Source organism: Epinephelus lanceolatus, chromosome 9, assembly GCF_041903045.1.
Source record: "Epinephelus lanceolatus isolate andai-2023 chromosome 9, ASM4190304v1, whole genome shotgun sequence".
In the NCBI taxonomy this organism is placed as follows: Eukaryota; Metazoa; Chordata; class Actinopteri; order Perciformes; family Serranidae; genus Epinephelus; species Epinephelus lanceolatus.
This window is the reverse complement of record NC_135742.1, coordinates 42,245,001-42,270,486: the sequence shown is the minus strand read 5'-3', so window position 1 is coordinate 42,270,486 and position 25,486 is coordinate 42,245,001. Positions and strand designations below refer to the sequence as shown.

Genomic DNA, 25,486 nt, shown 5'->3' with positions numbered 1-25,486 from the left:
ACTTTACTACTAATTTTTCTGCTCCGACCACCAACACCTGTTTGCTCTGAATGCATCCACTGTCACTCCTTCACTCTTTCACTCAACCACACACTCTCTACACTCACACTATGCTCTGAGCTACTCCTGAAAGCATGCACGCTACTCTTACAACATCATGTCTCCATCCAATGTGAATTAGTTTGTGTGAATTATTTAATTAGAAAAGTTGGATGGAAATGACAGCTCCAACATAATTTTCCCTAGAACACACTGCTGCACCTGAAGGACACTCTCCAATCAGGGGAGTAGGGAAGACCCCTTATCAGCACCTCTCTCAAAAGAAGAACCTGTCCAAAAGCAGTAAGGTCTGGACAGTCATGCTTTTTTTTCCTGACATTGGGACCTTCTGCTTAGGTTGACACTTTGTTCACCCAGCTGATGGAGACACACCTGATCCACTGTCTATTTGTTGCCATATTTGTAACACTGGCTTTAAATTTCCTTGTTTGTGGAATCTGATGATTTCGCAGAATGATTCTGGTCAGCTCAAATAATTGTGATCAGGCTACTGTGCAATAACTGTAACAGGCTTACAAATGAGAAGATAAATATCTATTGTTACCTGAAAAAGTAGAATGCTATAAGCATTGCAGTTCCCAGAACAGCTCCGACTATGACTCCAGTCAAAGCTGATACTCCTAATCCACCTGTTTGGAAGAGCAGTCATCAGTAAAATCATGCACTCCATCATACCCACTGTAGATGACATACAAAGTCAAAGTCAACTGCACAGGTTTCAGTGAACAGTAGTGTTCATTTACATGATTTGTCTGCTGTTTCTGTGTGTGCTTTATGTCTGCCCCTCAGAGTGAAATGGTCGTTGTTGAAGGCAGGCAGCAATTGAAAAGTTCCATTTACACCAAAGTAGTTGGCCACCACCTGTAAGGCAATACACAATATTATCATCCAGTTAATTCCCACAAGGTCATTAACTATCCTCTGCCTGATGGGGAAGATGTCAGGACCATAAAGAGTTTTGCTTCTTCTTACCTCGTAGGTTCCGGCCTCAACATTGGTCATGGCCATCAAAGAGAAATCTCCGTCTCTGTCACCATTGACATCCATTGATACCTGGCCAGCGATTCCTGTCCACCACCATGGAAACAATGACAACACTTAGCTACACTCTCAAGAAAAGTTTTGGGGAAAAAAACCCGTACATACTTTCATGTTATTTCAGGGCCTTGACTTTAACATTCTATTCCTATCTTACAAATAGTTTAAGCCTGTGACATCATCAATCTAGGAATGCATCATTATAAAATGATATAAAATGAACTATTAGAATCGGCCAACAGCTTTTTCTTATTTTGCACAATGAATGAATATTACATACACTGAAATGCATTGTATTTTATGTCTCCATCTGCTGGTGAGCCATCATGATAGGAGTATGCATGCACAATATGATGTTAATACCACTACAGAAGAGACTTGACGGGTATATCAATATCTGTATATGTTATCAGCAGAGGTTGTTACATATTAGCATATTGGATATCAGTAGGGGGGTGCTCGGGGACAAATATGAGGTCATGGGATGTTTAAATCCAAGGCAAAACATATCTGCCTCATTGCCTAAAAAATAATAAACACACCATTTTTTCCACTGTATTTCTCCCAAATCTTTTGGAAGTCATATGGAATAGGTCATCTGTTCTAGAAGATCTATGTAATCAACAATATTGACAAAAAGGCTAGCAGAGAGGCAGTTTTTCTGGAGCCAGTATTTTCTGATGGCCTTTTCACTTGGTACTAGTTACACTGATTATAGTGGTGTGGTAGCCATCACTGATTCAGACCTAGTCCACACATCCACAGGTATTTTTCAAAACATAGCCTTTTCAATGCGTTTTGGCCTTTTGTCCACACACAAATGTGTTTTCGGTCACTGAAAACAGACCTTTTGTAAAACTCCTCTCAGGGTGAGGGTTTTCAAAAAATTGTAGACAAGGAAAGACAAGTTTTTGGCTTGTAACATCAGAGTGTGCACCATTAGATCCTTTGTGAGGTGTCACAAATTGAGGCGACACTTTGTGAAGACAGATGTGGCAAAAATAGTACTTGCTCTAACCTTCCTAACAGGACTATTTATACGCTCATGTACTCTTCCACTGTATTGAGGAACAGAGACGTCAGAATGCACCATTATAGTCAAATAGCATTCCGATAACAGCATTTTTTTAAGCTTCTGAATGGCCAACATCTCCTCTTCGTCTTTGTGTGACTGGCCAACATGCTTTTAGGGTGAGCGTGATATTGCTGCTTGTGTGTTTGGCACACTCTTAACAGCAAAGTGTTTTCATTGGGATGCAGATTAAAAAAAAACAGTGCTTGCATGCTTTTATTAGAATAAAAGAGGAAAAACCCTGTTTTCACAAATACTTGTGTTAAGTGTGAATTTGGCCTCATCTGAGCAATGTGTTTTACCTTCAAATGTTCTGTTCCACATGCGCGAGGTGATCTCTGTCCCATTCTTCTTACTGTATCCATTTTTAATGGCTTCATGCAGGGCGATGGCATACAGCAACATGGCATCATGGAATCCCTCAACAAACATGTTGACCTGAAAGGGAACATACAGTTTGACTGAAATTACACTTCAACAGTGACAATGTCCTCTTCATACAATGTTTTACAAGGTATGCTTTAAAAAAATCGAGAACTTCAGTACAGTAATGCAGACCTAGCATTGTTGACGGGGCTTCAGACGGAGAGGCCGGCCAACCTCATTTTCTTCATCCCTCCCAGATTAAACTGGCAGTTTTTAAAATGTTTGGTATTTGAAAGATGTTTTTCGGACATTTAAGCATCTAAATGTATGCTATGTATAGATCATTTTTATATTGTGAATTAAAAGCTCATTAAGAATCTGTGCTTTGATTATCCTAGCTTTTTCACCTCTTGTTTTCATGTGTACACAAAGCAGAAATTCATAGATGAATTAACATAATGATCTCCTGTTACCTAATTTGACTTAATAGCCAGTCTGTCAGAATTATTTTAAATACTGTAGAACAGTCAACAGTGTTAGAACTATATTTGAGCCACCAGTCTCTATCCACAGGAACACATTATATTAACACTATATATTCACACAATGCATGCTATATTTACAATGAGTAAGCATTTAACAAAGCATTTTTTGTGGCTGGGATGGCTTTCAAATATTATATGCCTTATAGCAAGGGTAGGCAACATGATGCCCACGAGCGCCTGGTCACCTGCAGGGAGCCAATGAGTCACCTGCAGAGCACGTTCTAAAAATTACTGTGGCCATGCCAGTGATCACTCGCTTTTCTGTTGCCAAATCGGCCCAACTGAATTGAGTGACGCACTAGTTTGCGAGTTCCCAGCCATGACCAATGAGAGAGGCATTCTCTAGCAGGTTGTAATACAGCTAGCAATATGTTACATTGTTTGTTCCTTCCACCAGAAAATCCAATGAGTTGTCATCATGCATAGACAATGGAGACAGTGGATTTTTATGAGGCCATTAAATGGCTGTATTTAGTGGTGATAAGAATCATGGGTTAGTAGAGGCCTGCCACACCTGCTATAAGGTTCAGAAGGCCATTATCAGGCCATGAAATGAAACTTCCTGCCAGAAAGTAAACAAAGTTTATTAGTGGATAGCCCCTTGAGATGAACCATCTCATTTCCAAGGGGGTCCGACACAAAACACACTTCATTACAATGAACACAATCACAACATGAAACATACATTCATAGCTCTCGTGAACCAACTCACCCCCACGTCATTCCCATAAGCCTGCAATACCCTCGCTTAATAAAAGGGATGTATATGCCACAAGACACCTGGAGCATCAGTATATTACTACTACTATTACTACCAACAACAAAAATAACAAAAACAATAGGAGCAGTGAGTTAGCTATTCTTATGTTGGTAGGCAAATTATTCCAATCAGAGGGAGCTTTAAATTTGAAAGTGCTTTTCTTTCAATCTGGTCTCACTCCAAAGTCATCAAAACCCAGTGCTTGGTCAGTGACTTCCAGCATCAGACAGACAAAAAAGCCGTCCTTTCACATTGGCATGACATGTGGTCAATCCCTGTTTTTTTGTCTTAAACCAAACCACATGCTTTTGTTGCCTAAATCCAACAACATGCATGTTTTGCTGAAGGAAAAAAAATGTCAATTTGCGGAGTTGTTCCAATGTAGTGTGCTTATTTTGAGAGAGACTGTATGAAAACTGTACATTTCCTGTGAGAACAGAAGTGTATTTTGACAGACACTGCATGTAACAGGGCAGAAGTTTACACAACGTTCCAGAATGTCAACAACCAACAGACCCAGGGTACCTTGCTCATCATATGTGGACGTTGAAAAACCATGACCAAACATCAATATGTGATCGGGCTGAAATGAGAAACTATTGTTTCTTCACAGAAGGGGTGGTGGATAAGTCAAATACAAGACTTTGATCCAGGAGACCAGGGTTTGAGTCTCACATGAAACTTACATTTACACCCAACCATGATCATTTTTGATGGACAGGATGTATGCCTTCATTTCAGATCTGACTTTGTCCTCTCACTCTAGATTCTCACCCACTCGTGCCAGGAATGAATGAACACAGATCCAAACCCTGTGGAAGTGCTGCTCAGATTCAGTGGTCAGGTATGTCTTTTTCTATTATTATTATCTTTTCTTTATATTTTCCATTTCATTTATTCCCATATTTTGAGGTCCTACAGCCTTAAATACATATTGCAGTAAACCACACGTGGTGTTTCTAGTAGTCCCACTTTTTGTTTTGCCAATGCAGCCCAATACTCATTTGATAGTGTACATACATGACTAAATGCTACTTATCAATATGCAACTTACCAAAAAGTAACTATAGATGTGAGCAATGTATGATCCTTACTGTTGACCTTTGTTATGGCATGGTGTATAATTTGGATTGTGTGGTTTTTGGATATTTGTTCATCGATGTTTTACATTTGCACTCTTTGCTACTTTGTACTGCAACTGCTGAACAGCAATTTTCCCAGGGATAAATGAAGTTCAAATTTATCTTGTATTGTCACATATCAGCATCTGCAAATTCATCATGCATCAGTCACTAATGCTTCAGAAAGATTCCATAATACAGACATACGTACACTTTCACAGTCTTTGCAGTTATGAAACCCAGTTTTTTCGATGGACTTCTTCATTTCCATGGAGAAGTTTTCAAACTCAGGCTTGACTGTTCTGAGCAGCGTCACAGTGTTCAGAGAAGCATAGGCTTGCCTCGCGTCGTTATCATATTTATCTCCTCTCTTCCATGAGCCATTGCCTGGAATTTAATTTAACAGAGACAGAACAAGGAACATTTTCCAAACATTAATGTGGAACATTACTGTTTGATCAAAATATGTCTTTGAAATACTAATCCCTAAAGTTAAACTGAATGTATCTACAGGAAGGTATTATTTTAACAGTGCTGTCCTTACACGGGCTTTTACATTGAAACAAAGAAAAGAAAGAGTAATAAACACATTGGTAAACGGAGGACAAAACCTTTCACAAAACCAGATGCAGCTGTTTTAAGAAAAAAAAAAACTATGAACCCTGTCCAGGTTCCTTTTTGATTTACATTCATTACAATTCTGCAGTGTACAAATTACATGAATTTTCAGGATGTTGCTCTACTTTACTTAATGTAGGGTGCCCCTTACATACAGAAACCCAACATAAAAGTGTGGTTCAGGGAGGTCAATCTATGACTTCCAAGGAAGACTGATGTTCATGCTGAATTTAACCCAGTTGCCAGAAGAAAATGTAAGCACTGCATTTTTGCAAACCACACGTTACATTTGCATGTTTCATACATATCATATAAATGTTCATACAGTGACATAGTATATGAGCTGACTTTGTCATCAGGAGGTGGAGGGGATGGTAGATGGTGTGTCACCTAAGCGAAATGCATGCGTGCAAAGCTGCAGATCACTGCTCATGACCAACAAACATCAAAACTGGCTGTTTTTTAATTAGTCATTGCTGCGTTTTCAGCAGCTTTTTAGGCACCAAAGGTAGGTGTTTTGGAGTGACCCATCGCTGTGTTTCCAGCAGGGATAGCAGTTTTTTTTTCACCAAGACATATCTGCTTTTCCAGCAGAGACTGTGCCCCCAAAACCTGGTATTTTAAGCCAAAACATATTTTCCTAACAATCATCAAGGGAGTTTTGTGCCTAAACTTAACCACATATTGACCACAGCGTTGTTGAATGTAAAGTTTCAACATATCTGCGACAAAAAAACATGCAAACAGAACATATCCGTGATTTGCATAAATGTAAAATACCAACAGTTTTAGACTGAGATTAGATTGGCCGAACTGCATTACAGAACATGTTAAGAAGCAGTTGCCTGTTGAAGGCCAACAAGAATATTATCATTCATTTGGAGTCTTGTTTGTGTTCACCTGATGAATGTCCTATTTCCAAATTCACTCTACTTTTAGCTCTGGTCGGTGACTCCTGAGAAACATTCCAACATTTTGTTTCACCCCGTATCCAAGTGTTAATGCCCTCAATTTAAGCTGACAGCTAGCACTTCACCCGCCAATGTCCCAGATGTGACAGTCACAGCTTTTCATTTGTGACTTTCACATTCTCACAGAGTACAGATCCACTGTGTCTGTTACTGTTCAATTAATTATGGACTGCAGTGTAGATAAATAGAAAGCATATTAAGACTGCATAAAATATGAAAGAATTCCGTCAGATTTTCATCATTAATTTCATCATCATTTGTAAAAAATACACATTTAAAAATAATGTGATGTTAAACTTACCATAAGAAGAGGCGTTGAAGAGTTCAACATTAAAGAACATATAATTGCCGTTGGTCAGCCGTTGTCTGTGTGCAGCCAGCATGATCTCTCTTATTTTGTCTGCTCCCATGCACATGATCACCACTGCAGGAAAACAGCAGAGACAAATGCAGTGACAGTCATTAGCCAGAGCCAGCAGTTTGTGTTGAAACCATAAAATACAAATCTTTGCTCACTAGATTACTGAGCAAAATTTTATTGGTTCACCACTGACATCTGAAGAAGTTACCCCATTTTTAAATATCCTTCAAATATGAGTTACTAATTCCAGATTAAACTGGTATGATCATGAAGAGACAATTAGCAGAACAAAAGACAGTAAACACTGTAGATTACTTGAAGAGACCTATAAACTATGAACTGAGTTTGATTTAGTTCTAAAATTTTTTGGTGTTTATCAGAATTAGTCAATTTATCATAAAATGATAGATCTTGGAATTTTGTTGTCATTTTGTAACATTTGCAATAGTGATACCATTTGAAATGAGTAAGTATTAATATTCATTCTTAGTGTAAGGCTCCTTTTAGACAGGATTTGTTTCTCTAGGGAAGGTGTGGTGATTTTAACATCACCTGTGCTGGGATGGGATTTTGGTCGCATATGTGGGTAATGTTTCACCTCCACCACAGTAATAATAAAGCTTTCTTTCTGCAAACCTCATGTGGAGTTTTTTTCCACAGGAAGAGCTGCTTGTCCTACTTCTACTCCTACTTTTATTTCTCCAAATCTGACTGATGGAAACATGCTACCACCAACGTATAGGCCTTTGGGAACCAATATGACAATAGAAAAAAAAAAAGATAGCCAACAGGAGATCAAAACCACATAAATTCTAACCCGTCCTCATTCCCAGGTCGTCAAACACTTTTTCACTCCCCTGGGTGTCTCATACCAATGCACAGGGCACCCTTTAGCATATTTATATGATACATAGCTGAAACACATTGAAACATATGGTTAATGTTTTGATGTGGTCCTGGTTCGGTGTAATGACGTACTGCACGTACATACGTCATATGAGAGATGTCAGTGTACGATAACCGTACATAAATAACGTAACGTGAGGTTAAAACAACTGACTTTTGGTTTCACATGTTACATAGGTAAATAAGTTACATAACGTTATGTTCAAACAACTTGGACTTTTAGTTTCACTCTGGACATGAACTGTGGTCTCCTGGGTGAAAGTCTGGTTTTGCTTTGCTGTAGATGGCCCGATGCATCTCATAGTCATGGTAAAGAATGGCTTTGGCTTTGATTGATATTGATATATATATATGTATGTACCTGAAATGGTTCATTTATTTTTCAACAGGACAATGACCCCAAACACACCTCCAGGCTGTGTAAGGGCTATTTGACCAAGAAGGAGAGTGATGGAGTGCTGCGGCAGATGACCTGGCCTCCACAGTCACCGGACCTGAACCCAATCCAGATGGTTTGGGGTGAGCTGGACCGCAGAGTGAAGGCAAAGGGGCCAACAAGTGCTAAACACCTCTGGGAACTCCTTCAAGACTGTTGGAAAACCATTTCAGGTGACTACCTCTTGAAGCTCATGGAGAGAATGCCAAGAGTGTGCAAAGCAGTAATCAGAGCAAAGGGTGGCTATTTTGAAGAAACTAGAATATCAAACATGTTTTCAGTTATTTCACCTTTTTTTGTTAAGTACATAACTCCACATGTTCATTCATAGTTTTGATGCCTTCAGTGAGAATCTACAATGTAAATAGTCATGAAAATAAAGAAAACGCATTGAATGAGAAGGTGTGTCCAAACTTTTGGCCTGTACTGTGTATATATATATATATATATATATATATATATATATATATATATATATAGTCAAGAGTTCAAAAACTTCCAGCGCACACTAGAATATCAGGATTGACACAAAGTTTATTCAAAAATGTTTAACAACAAAAGGAGCGAACAACGCGTTTCGCTTGTTGCGTCATCAGATTCGCTCTGATGACGCAACAAGCGAAACGCGTTGTTCAACACCTAATGTTAATCCGATCTGAATGGGGTGTAGATGTTTTTTTCAGACCTGTTTTGTGATTTTATGATAAAGCAGCTCTTCGAGACTTTCAAAATGTTCTCAGACCAAATGGATCAAATCCATTGAATCAATCAAATCATCAAACTAAATGAATCCTGATCTGTGAAAAAAGTCATTTTGTGGGGTTTGTGCCACTCAAAAAATATATGCAATGATTTACTGATGTCTCTTTTACACTGTTAATCTATGGGAAAAAGCCTTTCTGGGCTTAATGGCATCACATGATGGTTGTAATTTCACGGTTTGGCCACTATGTCCAGGCACCCAGGTAGTGTGTCAGGCTTTGAAGTTAATTTTCATAGTGGCCAAACAGTGGAATTACACCGCCACGTGATGCCCTGTGGCCCAAAAAGACTTTGACTCAGTTTACTATCAGGATTTAATCCATTTGGTCCGATAATATTTGAAAAGTCTAGAAGAGCCTCATGATTAAATCATTTTATCTCCATTCAAGTTAGTAGAGCACTAAACTGGAAGTAGCCGGCTCAGCAGACTGAAGTCTCTAGCGCACCTGCTCTGTGGGCCCAGTGATGTGGATGCAGTGCTGAGCATCAGGGTAATATCTGTGGCAGTTGAATGTTTTTGCCTTCATGCCACTTAGCAACTTTCAGAGGTGGGGCTCTGCCTTCCACTGTATCCAGTTTTCTTTATGCATCCATGACTATGTCAGTCAGCTTCAAAGCTGGCACTGTTCCTGGGGGTTTGCTACATAGCCTTCCCCAGATTGCTCCCACGGTGGATACAGCTTTGCCAAATGTCTACCTGTGGACATATTTCTCCCATTGCACAGTATGTACCATTCACAATTTTTTGTGGTAACAATTTCTTTTTTTACAAAAACATCCCAATGCAATTAACCAACTCAACCACATATTGGTCATCACAAATGTATGTATGTCTTTATCTGTTGTAAATAGAAATTCAGCAGTTCAGGCAGCACTTTGGTCAGATTTGTCATCTTTGTGTTTGTTGTCCCTTTCGTGAAGTGTTTACACATAAAGGTAGGGGAGGTGTGAAGTTGAAACCTTTCTTGAAGCCGCTTCCCGCCTTCCGCCTTCCGCCTTCTGCTTCCCGCCTTCCGCTTTTCGCCTTCCGCTTCCTGCTTGAGTCGGCGTCCTCCGTCACCTCGGCTCTTAAATTATAACTTTAAACCAGTTTTATGCCATGTCTAATGAACTACTTTTAAGATTTTATTTGTTTAAAGTCTGTTCATTTGGCCGGATGGCCGATCTTGTGTTTTTGATTGGCGGATTTTGAGCTTTTTGGACACGTGTGACTGGTGCCGACATAGCCGCACCCCAAACTTCATTAGCGTTTCGCTGACTTTTAGCAACAATCTAGTTTTTCTCTGCTCTACAACTGGATTAACTACAATGATACTGCCTGCCTGAGAGTGAAAGTCCCCGTGAACACTTCGGCCACCCCAGAAGCCTTTTTACACCTTCTGTGCCACTTTCTGGACACCGGAGTGACTGCAGCTACCTGGCGAAACTCACTGGTTTCTCCCGGACACTCATTCACCTCTACGCGCTGCATATACAGTGCTGCTGTGCACTGTTGGCTGAGTGCCACCTGCTTGTATCAGCTTCACTATAACACCGTGCTGCCCACCGGACCTCCGTGCTCCCTCGGCAGCACCGAGACAGCGACACTCCGGTTCTTCGAGCTGGTACACCTCCTGGAATATCAACAACCGGGAGAGGGCGAAGATTAAAGCCTGAATGAGTTAAGTCAGACTGCCTGTAGCATCCTGTAGCAACTTAGCTTGGTTTGCTAAGCTAATGGCTACATCCAGCCCTCCCGATGAAAACCAGCAACTCGTTAAGAAAAACAGGATCATTGCCAACCTCAGGGAAGACATCCGAAGGCTGTCAGCGGAACTCAAGTCCCAATATGAGCTGCTGACAAACACCCTGGACGTGGCTCACGAGCAGTCTCTACAGATCTCCTCGTTAAAAGCTGCTCTTCAGGACACAGTAGCCTGGGATCCTACCTCCTCTCCTCCGCAGCCCAGCAGTTCAACGCCCTGTCGTAAGCTGCAATGGTCGGAGGTGGTGTTACGGAGCAAAAAAAGGACCTCGCTCGGCGTCGGTCTCTCATCCCACCTCAGCCTTTCCAACAGATTTGAGCCTCTGTCATCGTGGGTCAAAGCGCCAGACTCCAGTGAGCTCAAGGACGATGCAGCCCGTCCCACGTCTCCCCAGTCCGGGAGTCATCCTCTGCCAGGAGCTCCCCTCCCGGCTGACAGCCGGCAGGCTCCCTGCACGGACCGCTCTGTGTCCCCCCTCGCACACACCACGGAAACAGAGCAGCAACAGAGGAAACAGAGTCGCTTAACTCATAAAGGTGAGACTATGAAACTGAGCAATAACAAAGTTAACGGGTCACAAGCCAGTGCCAGGCCAAGAGCCAGAGAGCATTCTGCCAAAAACAAAGCTAAGAGGATAGACACTATTCTGATTGGAGATTTTATAACGAGGCAGGTGGAAATGGCCAGGACTGAAAATCTAACTCAGTCAGAGAGGTGGCAGCTATGTTACCAGACATCATGTCTACACGGCCACATATTAAGAAGATTGTTATTCATGCTGGCTCATTTGACATCCTCAAGAATAAATCTGGGTCTGAGACCCTAAAGAAAGACTTTTTGTTTTTATTGGAAACACTTAAAAAACTTCACTCAAGAGTGTCTTTCATCTCTGGACCTATCCCAACACTTGGCAGAGGTTGCGAGTCCTTCAGCAGACTCCTTGGCTTAAGCACCTGGCTGTCATCAGCCTGCCTTGAGCAACAGGTTGGATTTATTGACAATTTTAATATTTTTTGGAACATAAAAAGCCGCTTCATACGTCACACCATCGAGTCATCTTATCAGAACATATATGCACTGATAAGCAGGAAGGTCAGCACACAGGGAGCAGGCAGACAGACAGTTACTGCTCCCAAAACAACAACCGCCTCCCATGATGATGACATCACGGTCTGTGACTCTGTCCTCCACATTACAAGAAGCCTGCAGACATTGTCTTTGTCTTGACTCCTTTGAATATGTTACCACTCAGTTAAAATCCCCCTGTCGAGCAATTTTAGTGACCATCTACAGACCCCCCAAATATGATGCAAGGTTTTTTGATGAGTTTGCCAAATTGCTGTCTATTGTGTGCATGGATTTTGACTGTGTTGTTTTAGTGGGAGATTTTAACATTCATGTTGATAATCTTACAGATGGGTGTGCTAAGGAACTGTTAAATATTCTGGATAACTTTGGGCTTTCTCAGCATGTCACAGAATCAACACATAACAGAGGACACATATTAGATCTAATTATTTCCAAAGGTCTTAATATCTCTGAGGTTGTGGTGAACGATGTCGCTTTATCTGACCATTACTGTGTTTCGTTCAAAATGACCACCCTTGCTAATCCTATGAAAAGTGAAGCAGAGGTGATCAGAAAGCGTTATATAAATGATAACACCTGTGCATTATTATTCACCCAGGGTTTTACACCATCACCAACCCCACCCTCAGCTCTAGTTGATCACCTTGTAAACAGTTTTAGTTCCAATGTTATGACTGTTATTGATTCTATCGCCCCAATTAAGACCAAAGCTCTGTCAGGTAGGAAAAAGGCACCCTGGAGAAACGCCACACTGGTTAAAGAATACAAAGAGTATGTAGACAAGCTGAACGCAGGTGGCGAAAAAACAAACTCCAGGTATATTACGACATTTATAAAGAGAGTCTTCGGAACTATAACCAGGAACTGAAGAATGCAAGGCAATCATATTTTTCAGAGATTATCAATAGAAACAGTAATAATGCCCGCACACTTTTTTCTGTAGTGGACAGACTGACCAACCCCACAGCATCACTCCCTCCTGAACTACTGTCCAACAAGTCATGTAATGACTTTGCAGCCTTCTTCACAAACAAAATATTACAGATAAGACAGGCAGTGTGCAGCTCCAGCTCAGGAATGATAACACTTGTGCCTTCCTGTCCTCCGGTTAATCTAGGACATTTTAGCCTCCTAGATTACACAACTCTAACAGAAAGGGTTTCAAAATTAAAGCCCACAACATGCTGCCTTGATATTCTGCCTTCAAACTTTTTTAAAACCATTTTTAACTGCATAGCTCCGGATGTACTGCAGATAATAAACACTTCTCTTAAAGCAGGCCAGTTTCCCCAGGCCTTGAAAACTGCAGTAATAAAACCTCTCCTAAAAAAATCATATCTGGACGCCACAACACTTAGTAACTATAGGCCAATATCAAATCTGCCATTTTTGGGGAAAATCATTGAAAGGGTTGTCTTCCAGCAAATCCATACTTTATGATGCAAAACAATCTTTTTAACACATTTCAGTCTGGATTTCGGCCACACCACAGCGCTGAGACTGTACTTATCAAAGTCTTAAATGATATTCATCAGAATAATGATGCATGCAAATCCTCTGTCCTGGTATTACTAGATCTCAGTGCTGCATTTGATACAGTTGATCATAATATACTACTTAGCAGACTGGAAATGTGGGTGGGACTCACCAGCACTGTGCTACAATGGTTCAAATCTTATTTACAAGATAGGGACTTTTTTGTGTCAATTGGTGACCATGAATCTGAGCGAACTACGATCACATGTGGGGTTCCTCAAGGGTCCATTCTCATTTATTTATTTATTTTATGTTACTGTATTTTATTATCACTACCATTCTCAATTTCTATTTCCCTTTTTAACTGACTGTTTTTATTGTTTTAAATTGTGTCTTGTTGCTTTTAATGTCTCTGTAAAGCACTTTGAATTACCTTGTGTTGAATTGTGCTATACAAATAAACTTGCCTTGCCTTGCCTTATGAATCTGCCCCCGTTTACTTTATGATTTGCGAGAAGTGGACGAAACAGATGGTCCTGGAGGAGTTATATTTAACTTTATTTTGTTGATCTGTTCTGTACACACGATATCTATTGCATGTCTGTCCATCCTGGAAGAGGGATCCATCCTTAGTTGCTCTGCCTGAGGTTTCTAACATTTTTTTTCCCGGCTAAAGTTTTCTTTTACGTTGGTGATTTTCCTCGCTGCGAGGGACCAAAAGGACAGAGGGATGTCATATGCTATATTTGTGATACTGGGCTTTATAGATTCAGCTGAATTGAAATTGAAACAAAATATATGAGGAGGGATACCTTTTAACTGATCTATGATGTTTTATAGCAATTTTTCCACTTTATTTAGTAGTTTTCACATTTAGAAAAAAATAACATGTATTTATGACATTTTTTTTTCCAACCCTGGGGTGCCCCTCTAAAAACAGAAGAAAACAAACACTTAAAAAATAAAGAAAACAAAGTGTAGACAAAGTGTGTGTGTGCACACACTCACCTGTGATTTAATTAAAGTTATGTAGCAGATGTAGCTGTTCCAGCACATAGGTAAGGGGGGGATCAGTTGTTCTAGCAAATATTTTGGTAAGGGTTTCAAAAATGGAGAACCAGTAGTCTGAGAGACCCAGGCAAGACGAAAATGTATGAGCTAGTGTTGCAGGCGTACTATAGCACTGTTTTTAATGTGTCTTTAATACACCTGTTGATCATGATTAATCATAACCAACAAGTGTGCTGTGCACATGAGCACAAAGATTTCTGTGGCTCATTTGCAACAGTATACTGCTGGTTGGAGAAAATGTAACCAGTTGATCTGTAGTGCGTAATCCTGATGTCCTGATTACAGTCTGCAGATAGATCAGATACCTGCAGCCATCAGATGAAGGAAAAATTAATCAGCTGAAGGCATCCACACAACATACTGATCTTGGGAACAGCAGATTAGTCATTAGTCTTTATTTTTGTCTCACTGTGTTACTTACTGTGTGTTTCATGTATTTGCTGTGCATTAAACTGTCAGGGCCACCATATCGATGTGCATAATTCACACACAGTTCCATTTCATTTGATGCAATCTGACTGCTATCTGTCCGAAAGATGGGTTAATCAAAATCCAACTCTGATTACTTGGGTTTTTACTGACAAGAACACTGAAGTGAGTCTGTGACAATGAGGGAGATGGAGTCACAGCGCTAATACGTGTGTGTGTGCGCGCGTGTGCGTGCGCGCACACACACACACACACACACACACACACACACACACACACACACACACACACATATATATACACACTCAGTGTGTCAACAAAAAAAGTTTTATTAAATTGATATAAAATTACTGTTGGACAAGGGTCATGTGACACATTTATTTTGTGTCTGGTGCACTCAACACTTTTATGTTACTGTATTGTACTAAACTAAAAGTTTTAAGTGCAAGCTGTTTCCAAAAACATTTTAAGTTGAGTGAGTGAATTGGGCTTTACGGTGCATGTACTTCCAAAAAGGTCTCAGGTAGAGTGAGCAGAACAGTGATACACTGCCAACTGTGTTACAAGTGATGAAAATCAAGCAGTGAAGAAGCTATTCTCATTTGGAGCTCCATTTGTTTTAAACTAAACATTAATCATTTAAGGTCATATCGTGAGCAAATGGTTCGCCAAAAAATATCAAATGTAAACATTATTTCTCTGGGTTGATATAAACGTTTCCTTTGGTGTCCCAGTGATTAAAAATAAATAAACCAAAAAACAAGTAGCTACACAAACAAGGGTTGCAATTGAAAACACAGTAACCCCAGCGTCCCTGTTAATAAGGAAGATTCAGAGTCTTGCTGGAACATTCCTCACAACTCTGTCACCTAAACACACCTCCTGAAATATCCCTTGAGTCAGTGGGACAAACTTCACCTCAGTCCTGCCAGCACTATAGCACCCTTTAATTACACTGGGCTCTACACACACTACTGGCCCTGTGTATGCTCTGCAAGCCATTCCATGGGGCAGCACTTGGAGCCAGCAATATTTCAAAACTTCTGGATTTTCCTTTTTGCTAGGGCACTGATGCTAGTTACAAATTAACTCAGGAATGGGGCAGCACATGGTGCACTTACTGAGTGCCCACAGTGTATTTCAAGTGCCCTGTGTTGGCTGTAAACTTCTAAGGCAAGAGCATATGCAAATAGGGGGCTGTTGTGCAAATTTGTAATGCTGTTACTCTAAAAACAAGGATTTATGTTGTTGGATCTGTCTGTCACAGAGGTGAACAGGATGAACAGGACAACTCATTTTGAAATGATCTGTCTCAGTTGGATGGAGAAAAAACTTAAATATTGTTGATTACTGAGTGAATGACTGCTGGATTAGCAGACAGATGATTTTTCCTTTGTGTTGTTATTAACAGTATTGTCCTTTGCCCTTCAGGCTAATCCTTTGACATTTGTGGTCATACAGTAAAAGCAAGTTATTACCTTACAACTATGCTGAATTTCAAGGGGAGTTCTGTCCAAACACAAAGACTTCATACAGACCCAGGATGGGAGTGCATGTCTCAGGAGGATTAGCATCAGAAATGGACCAATCACGACAGAGGTGCTTCATTTCCCCTCCTAAGTGTTTGTTACATGTTGCAATATTGTGCAGTTAATGCTACAGAAATCTGTAGCAAATTAGTGACTAGTCACAATGATGCGCAGCGTCAGCTGAAAATGTTAGTGTCACTCTGCAATGTGAAGGAACAGGCAGGTAATGTGTCAAATATATCAGTCATACATACCAACACATTGCTATACAATAGCATGAAAATCTATTCTTCAATAAATCTTACAAAATTATTATTACAGTGTAAGCTGAGAAATCCTAATCTTATCTGAACTTCAGTGAGCAACATGGAGCAGATCATTCCAAATGAGGTGCTTGTGGTCATGATGAACTTATCAGGCCATCAATGCAATTGATGTTATCAATCTCTGACAGTAGGCGCTGTCATTAAATCTGAGACTGACCTGTAACTGGTGAAAAGGGCATAACCATGGCTACAAACGAAATGGACAAGTCTACTATTTTATGCTTAATTCTACAGATGAGCAATATTGGATTTTATATGATATACTGAAATATACCAACTCATTTGGCTGATAACCGATACCAATATCCATATATCCCCCTTTTTTCCCACCTAATATTAGTGATCATCAAGTCTCTTCTGTAGTGGAATTAAAATCATATTATGCATGCATACTCTTGTGATAGCTCACTGGAAGATTGAGACATGAGATACAATACTTTTCAATGTATGTAAAATTCATTCATTGAGCAAAATAAGAAAAAGCATGTTGCCTGATTCTGACAGTTCATTTAGGAGCCAATACTGGCCGATTCCGATGACGTACTGATATTATTGTGAATCCCTACTTAATTCATAACATAACATACTAAAAACTTGGTACTGGGGGCGACCTCAAGCTCACCTGGTAGAATGTGCGCACCATGTAGGCTGAGTCATCTGCAGCAGCAAGCGTTCAATTCCAACCTGCGACCCTTTGCTGTGTGTCATGTCCCCCCATTTCCCTCCCACCCTTCCCATGAATCTACTACTGTCCTATCAGTAAAGGCAAAAACGCCAAAACTAATTAAAAAAAAAAGAAAAAGAAGAAGAAAAAAATGATTTAGAGACTGTTTGTTGTTTATGATGGAGGAGGGAGTAATGGAATGTTAAATTATTTTTTAAGCATTAGGGAGGGACTTGAGTTTTTTATCTTGGCTCGGGGAGGCACTTTAAAAGGTCATATTCTGTATTAATCTTAAATTCAATCTGAACCCCCAGTTTGAAGGGCATTGAACACATAACCCTAACCCTAACCCTAACCCGTCCTTGTCAAATATCAACGTTTGGTGACAGACTTTCAACGTTAACATATGATATGCAACGTACCCTGGGTGTGTTGGTTGGTTGCTGTGTCAACTTCAGCCTGTTACATTAATTTCCAAAAAACACTTCTGTTATCACAGGAAATGTACAGTTTGCACACAGTGTCTTTTAAAATAAACAGACCACGGCGGTACAACACCGTGAACTGGTGTATTTTTCCTTCAACAACAAACACACATGGTTATGTTTTGCAAACAAACACGTGGTTGGGTTTAAGAAAATAGAATAGGGTTTGGCTTCACAACCTTATGGGAAGAGAACACTGGCCTCCTGGGTGAAGGTCAGTGGTTGTTGGACCCTTCCACCATCCCTCCCACCCATCCTACTCAGACTTTCAGCGCATTAACTTTTGTTGTTGTCCTGTTGCTTTCCCCCCTGACGCCACTGGGCACCTTTAGACAATAACGGCAACCATCCACATATCATGAGACCAGGTTGAAAAATCACCAAAATGACACCACTTGTCATAGCCAGAATCTGGAAAGACAGAAATAGTCTTCAGATTTTCAGTTTTCTGACGGCCCTTTACAACATTATATGCAACAATGCCTTCCGTCAGAAAATAGACCAGGTCTATCAGAGTCACTTATTCTCATATCTCTTTTAACTTTTTGCCAGGATCCGGTTAACTTGCACTAACCAGAACCTACAAAAGAAAAAAAAATAAGCCATGCCATGGGATTTGTAAGGAGGATTTGTATTTTGCTAAGAAATTAGCTTTTTGTTTTGGTGAAAACTCTTACTACCTCTGTGCTGTACATTTGGTGTGAATAAAAAAAAAAAAAAAAATTAATTAAAAATTAGTTATTTATGGTGGGGGGTGGGTCATGTATTATCCCCGAGTGACTCAGGGAAGCTCAAGGAAAAATATTTGTAGCTCAGAGGAGGGTCAAAATAACAAATAAAAATGAAGTCACAACCTTGTCACCCCTCTCCTCTGATAGGTAACAAACAGTCCCTTACAGTATGTGGTCTCGTTAATGTTGCCTTAATTTGAATTTTAGTAATTTTGATGCATGAATGTATGCAGCAAGTAATTACTTATAAAATTAAGTTAGGTTTGGCCTCCTCCTGGACAAAACTGTCACTGTTCACATGACTGTTAAATCAAGTCAAGTTGAGCGGGCCTCGAGGGGTTTTACCCTGTATCCAGTATAAATGTCCATAAAGACAACATTTTTCAATAACAAATAATTGCTTCCAGTCCTATCAATGTCCAGTTTAACTGAAACTGATTCTGCTCCTTACGTCATGTTGTTCAGCTCAGCCACAGGTCTACCTTTGATCCAATTATAAATGCACAGCCTCAGGCACTACTGTTGCCAGACCTGTTGGACAGAAGCTGATGATGTACCAACAGCCGCCTTTGGTAACCTGTGTTTTCCACTGAGGAAACACGGAGAGGAACAGTCAGTGCTGAGGATGTTTATTGCTGTAAAGAAAGGAGATCTCTTCCACGTTAAATAATAATTCAGCTTTATTACAACTTCAGTCTTATTTTTGGAGTTTTTTTCAGTGGGTAAGACCAGAGGTTATGATAACCTTGTATTGTACAAGTTAATTACTAAGATCATCTGGGAACACAGTGACATCACACACAAATCATCTGATGGGTCAAGAAACACGATCAGACAGCTTGGAAATGAACCAATAGTTTAACAGGATTACCTTAATCACTTTATTTGGAGATCTCAAAAGGTGTGAAAGTGAGCACACCTCAGTGTTGTTCAACAGAAAACAGAGTTCACATAACTACAGTATGAAGGTAAGTTAGTAAAAGCTGAAGTAGGACGTGAGTCTGTCAAAATGATGGGTGTTATGGTAATAATTTTATATTTGCCTTTTTGGCTTAGACACATCAACAAACATTTAATCTTGTGTCTAAAGTGATGATCTGAATTATACACTCAGTGATTAGAACAAAACAAGGTGCTTTCTAGGGCTCAGTTGCTGGCTCTGATTTGGATCTAATTCCAGGTTAATAAAATATCTGGATTTGTGAAGCTCTGCAGCTAAGAAAAAGTCTTAATGAATCTTTTGTCTGTCCTCACAGTTTGTAAGCAGGAACATCACTTTAAGCCAGCACTGAATGTTACTACCTAATTTAATGACAGACACAATGGCAATAGATTATGTCAGTCGCAGATACACAGTAATAATGCCTTAAATGATTGGTTAACACACTCTCTGCAAGCCAGGGTCTGTATTTAGTCAGAGATCATTTATGAGTTTGCAAAGTTCAATGAGATGATGGATGTCAATGTCGTCTCCATCTGTTAGATATGAAGCTGCAGTCAGCAGCGTACCACAAACACTGGAAACAGGAGGAAACAGCTAGCCTAGCTCTGTATAAAGATGCCAACAAGCAACTCTGAAACTCATTAATCAACACATTATATCTTGTTTGTTTAATGTATATGAGAAGTATAAAAATGTAAATTTACCATTTTACAGGAACAGGAGTGTGCATAGGTCCCTATCTTACAGCTGGCACAAAGCGGTGCACAGAACAAATCAACTGCGACTATGGCTCAGAGCTAGAGCAGGTCGTCCACCAATTGGAAGATCCTCCAGTCTGCATGTTGAACTACCTTTAAGCAAGATACTGAACCCTAAATTGCTCCCGATGATGCTTCCATCGGTGTGTGAGTGTGTTAAAAACTGAGTAGCAGGCGACACCTTGTATGTTAGCCTTGGCCACCAGTGTATGAATAGGTGAATATGCCTCGTAATGTAACAAAGCGCTTTGAGTGGTCAGATGACTAGAGAGGTACTATACAAATGCAGGTCCATTTACCATAACTGCCATTGCTAGTTTCAGATGATGATTCATATGATATGCAGCAAGGGGCCACAGACTGGAAAGGAACCTGCAGCTGTTGTGCGAGGACATTGCCTTTGTAAATGGGATGCCTGCCCTACCCACTAAGCTACTGGGTGCCCAAGTAATGCAATTGTTGTTACTGCTGCTGCCATCCTTTGTCTTTTCACAAAATGATCATTATTACACTAACTGAAATGTGTGAGTGAATTTTTGTCAAGGTGGCATGCAGTTGCTAAAACAAGCTTGTGCTCAGTGCTGTCCAGATTTGATGTGACATACTATGTTACATTGTTAAAATAACTCAACGTTGAATTTTGTTTCCACACAGGACACAAACACCCATCTCCTGTATAAAAGTCCTGTATTTGTTTGACCCATACAGCTTCCCTCCCTACAACCAGAAGTCAGTGTGCTTTGTTGCCTAACTTTCACTTTTGTGCCTTTAATAATTACTATGGCCACTACAGGTTGCCACTAACAATAAAGTTGTACAGTTGTAATTGCTGCGTGTACAAAAGACCTATGATGAGGTAATTTAGAGATGAAATGACAGAGACAGAGGAAGAAAGAGCTGGAGGAGGCAGCCTTTTCTTAATAAGAAATTTTATGTCATTTGGGTTTATGTTTAGCTAGATACAATGAACATGTCTGTTTGTGACCCCCCTATGTTCTTTAAACAGTGTGTAATATTCAGTGGCATCTAGCCATGAGGATTACAGATTGCAACAAGCTGAAGATTCACCTGGTTCAACTTCCTTCATTGTTGATTGTTCAGAGCAGGTTTTTACCTGAGGTCTCTTTCTCTCCAAAACAAGTGGACAAGGTGATTTAAACTGCTACAAACACTGAATACATTAGTTTCATGTTAAAATCAGTGTTTCTCCCACGCTGTTTGGCATGTCAGAGACAGGCTACTTTTAATAACTTATAGTATGATGGAGATGAGACAAAAAATTCATGTTTTTCTGATAGCATGCTAATGTTCACATTTTAGTGACAGTGTTAGCATGCTAATTCGTATTAAACACAATGTACAACTAATGCTAATGGGAATGTCATTTGTTTTGCAGGTATTTAGTTATTAATTAAAGTATTGGACAAACTGACAATCTGACTTGCTAATGGTCCTAGATGAGAAGTCAGTAAAACCCACAAGTCATTGAGATTCATCCCCCGGGGAACAAAAAAAACAAAAACAAAATCTGAACCAGATTTTGACTTAATCCATCAAGCAAATGTTGAGATATTTCACTGAATAAGTGAAAACTTTGACCTGCAGGTGGTGTCTAAGCTTTATTTTCTGGGGTTCATGAATATCTGTACCAAATTTCCACCTTACCAGGTGTGTATTAGTATCATCAGCCACCCTTGTGCAGTATATGTATGGGGGTCAAAGGGCAGGTCCCACAATGGTCCTAATAAAGTTAAATTATTCAGCGTTTGTATTGTAACAATGAAAGTTGCACTGAAGTCAGGATGAATTCATGATAAGAAATCTAAGTGTTTGAAGAAGAAGGTTATCTTCGGAGGGAGAGAGTGTTGCCTGGCAAAATTCTCTTTGAGTGATACAGATTTTCAGCTGAGGGAATACATTACAAATGCAAACTTGCTGAGCTGTACGAATGCAGCTCTGTAATTACAATAGCATAAACTGTATGCATTGTGGTGCATTAATTTTTACTTATGCTTTCAGTTGGTGATGCAGAAAATCTGAGCAAGAATAATGTATGCTGCGCTACTTGCATGGCTGAACTACTGAATATATTTGTAGTGTTCTCTGGCCATTTGCCTAAGCTGGCTCTAAAAGAAGCCTTCTATAAATCCCAGGTAGCATACATTAATAGTTTACTATATTGTTAATCAATATGATGTTTACTTATTTATGAAATGTGAAGTAATTCCTTCATAGGATTCCCTAGGGTCATAAGTGCAATAGACCCCACCCACATACCCATCACTGGAGTCTTAGGGGAACATTAGTGCCATTTTTTTCATAGAAAGTCCTTTCACAGCATCACTTGTATAGTCTGGTGGAGCTGGCCCCCCTCCAGTCGCCTGGAATACAAAGACAGTAATGAAATGTTCTTAGAAGAACTCCTGTTCCCTGAAGGAGAGGAATGAGGTACAACAAATGTACTCTGGGACAGCTTGATGACCAGCTTGCTGCAGTACAGATATCACTCACAGATATGCCCTTTAAACAAAGCCCCTATAAGCTGAATGTGCCCTCATACTGTGAGCCAGCAGAAGACCTCTGCTGTCGTAAGCAAGGGAGCTAGCCTCTACAATCCAGTGAGAAAGCCGCTGTTCAGACAGGCCTTTGCCCTTTGCCAGATTAGCAAAAAGGATAAATAACTGGTCAGATAAAAGCAAACTCTGGGTGCGGTCTTTGTAGGTACATAGCACATGCACCGGACACAGGGAGCGCACCTTCTTCTGCTCCTTGGAAGCAAATGGATGGGGACAAAAGCTCAAAGGCCTTAGAGCTATAGGCTGCAGGTAAAATACAGTCAGGTGCATAATTATTTGGACAATGATACAGTTGTCATCATTTTGCCTCTGTACACCACCACAACGGGTTTTAAATGAAACAATGAATACCTGCTTAAAGTGCAGACTCTCAGCTTTCATTTAAGGCTTTTTTTCAAAAATGTAGTATGAACCGTGTAGGAATGACAACCATTTCTTTACACAGTCCCCCGACTTTAAGGGCTCGTAAGTATTTGGACAAACTAACATAATCATCAATTAAACAGTCAGTTTTAATACTTGGTTGCAAATCCTTTACAGTCAATGACTGCCTGAAGTGTTGGACACATAGGCATCATCAGATGCTGGGTTTCTTCCCTGGTGATGCTCTGCCAGCCCTTTACTGCAGCCGTCTGCACTTCCTGCTTGTGTTTTGGGTGTTTTGCCCTCAGTTTTGGCTTCAGCAAGAGAAACGCATGCTCAATTGGATTCAGGTCAGATGATATGACTTGGCCATTGCAGAACATTCCACTTCTTTGCCTTAAAAATGTCTTTGGTTGCTTTTGCAGTATGCTTCAGGTCATTGTCCAACTGCACTGTGAAGCATCGTCCAATGAGTTTTGAAGCATTTGGTTGAATCTGAGCAGATAATGGTGCCCCAAACACTTCAGCTTTCATCCTGCTGCTCTTGTCAGCAGTCACATCATCAATAAATACAAGAGAACCAGTTCCACTGGCAGCCATACATGGCCATGACATAACAGTACCTCCACCATGCTTCACTGATGAGGTGGTGTGCTTTGGATCATGAGCAGTTCCTTTCCTTCTTCCTTCTCTTGTCTTTCCATCATTCTGGTAGTTGATCTTTGTTTTATCTGTCCATAGTATGCTGTTCCACAACTGTACAGGCTTTTTAGATGGTTTTTGACAAACTCTAATCTGGCCTTCAAATTTTAAGGCTAACCAATGGTTTGCATCTTGTGATAAACCCTCTGTATTTATTCTAGTGAAGTCTTGTCTTGCTTACAAGAGCAGCAGGATGAAAGCTGAAGTGTTTGGGGCACCATTACCTGCTCAGATTCAACCAAATGCTTCAAAACTCATTGGACGATGCTTCACAGTGCAGTTGGACAATGACCTGAAGCATATTGCAAAAGCAACCAAAGACATTTTTAAGGCAAAGAAGTGGAATGTTCTGCAATGGCCAAGTCATATCATCTGACCTGAATCCAACTGAGCATGCGTTTCTCTTGCTGAAGCCAAAACTGAGGGCAAAACACCCAAAACACAAGCAGGAAGTGCAGACGGCTGCAGTAAAGGGCTGGCAGAGCATCACCAGGGAAGAAACCCAGCATCTGATGATGCCTATGTGTCCAACACTTCAGGCAGTCATTGACTGTAAAGGATTTGCAACCAAGTATTAAAACTGACTGTTTAATTGATGATTATGTTAGTTTGTCCAAATACTTACGAGCCCTTAAAGTTGGAGGACTGTGTGAAGAAATGGTTGTAATTCCTACACGGTTCATACTACATTTTTGAGTCTTAAAAAAAGTCTTAAATGAAAGCTGAGAGTCTGCACTTTAAGCAGGTATTCATTGTTTCATTTAAAACCCATTGTGGTGGTGTACAGAGCCAAAATGACAACAACTGTATCATTGTCCAAATAATTATGGACTTGACTGTATGCCACATTCAGGCTCAATGAGATCTGGGTACTGGGTGTAATGGGTATAAGTGGGATGCACAAAGCATGAAAGCCTACCTGCTTTGTATAGCCCAAAGTAAGAAGCAATGCAGACCTGTATAAGAGAAATTTCATATCTGCAGACTAAATATCAAATAATATCAAATAGGGGTCCACAAAGAGCCTCCAGCATCAAAGCTAAATCCCATTAGGGGATACCTGATTGAACTATGAGCTTCAACTAGCGTATTTGTTTTAGAAAACACATGGCAAAAGGGTACAAACCTGGTGTCACTCCATCAAAGTCAACATGACAGGCAGCTATAGACCTCAATGGTAGAGGAGAGACCCTAATCAAACAGCTCCTAAAGGAATGTCAAATAGAGCACTGAAATGGGAGGACATTTTGGTCCTGACACCACTGCTTGAATACCTGGCATTTATAGGTATATAGGCCTCTAGTGGATAATACACTCACACTTGGAAACATTGCCACCACACTCAGGGGCAGACCCTTAGCTATTAAATTTGACCTCTCAACAGGCAGGCATCCAGCCACCACAGTGCTGGGCATGGATGAATCATCTCTCCTTCTGCTTCAGAGAGGAGGTTCCTGCAAAGATGTAGCTGCAGTGGCCTTGCTGCAAGCAGATTATATCGGCATAGCATGACTTTGCCAGCCTTCAAGCACATTGAGCCATGGGGACACTAGCGCATCCACTCCCAGAGGTGCGTGGTTGTC

General features: G+C 40.3%; 1 protein-coding gene across 1 annotated transcript in view; it reads right to left on the bottom strand.

The window, feature by feature from the left end:
• npr3 (natriuretic peptide receptor 3) overlaps nucleotides 1–25,486 on the bottom strand; it is a 43,402-nt gene that overhangs the window by 5,742 nt on the left and 12,174 nt on the right. The window contains exons 2-7 of the mRNA XM_033618460.2: nucleotides 6,853–6,975; nucleotides 5,174–5,349; nucleotides 2,473–2,608; nucleotides 1,033–1,127; nucleotides 804–921; nucleotides 605–689 (exon numbers count right to left, since the gene is read on the bottom strand). Coding sequence (XP_033474351.1) covers nucleotides 605–689; nucleotides 804–921; nucleotides 1,033–1,127; nucleotides 2,473–2,608; nucleotides 5,174–5,349; nucleotides 6,853–6,975 — 733 coding nt within the window. The remainder of the gene's footprint in view (nucleotides 1–604; nucleotides 690–803; nucleotides 922–1,032; nucleotides 1,128–2,472; nucleotides 2,609–5,173; nucleotides 5,350–6,852; nucleotides 6,976–25,486) is intronic.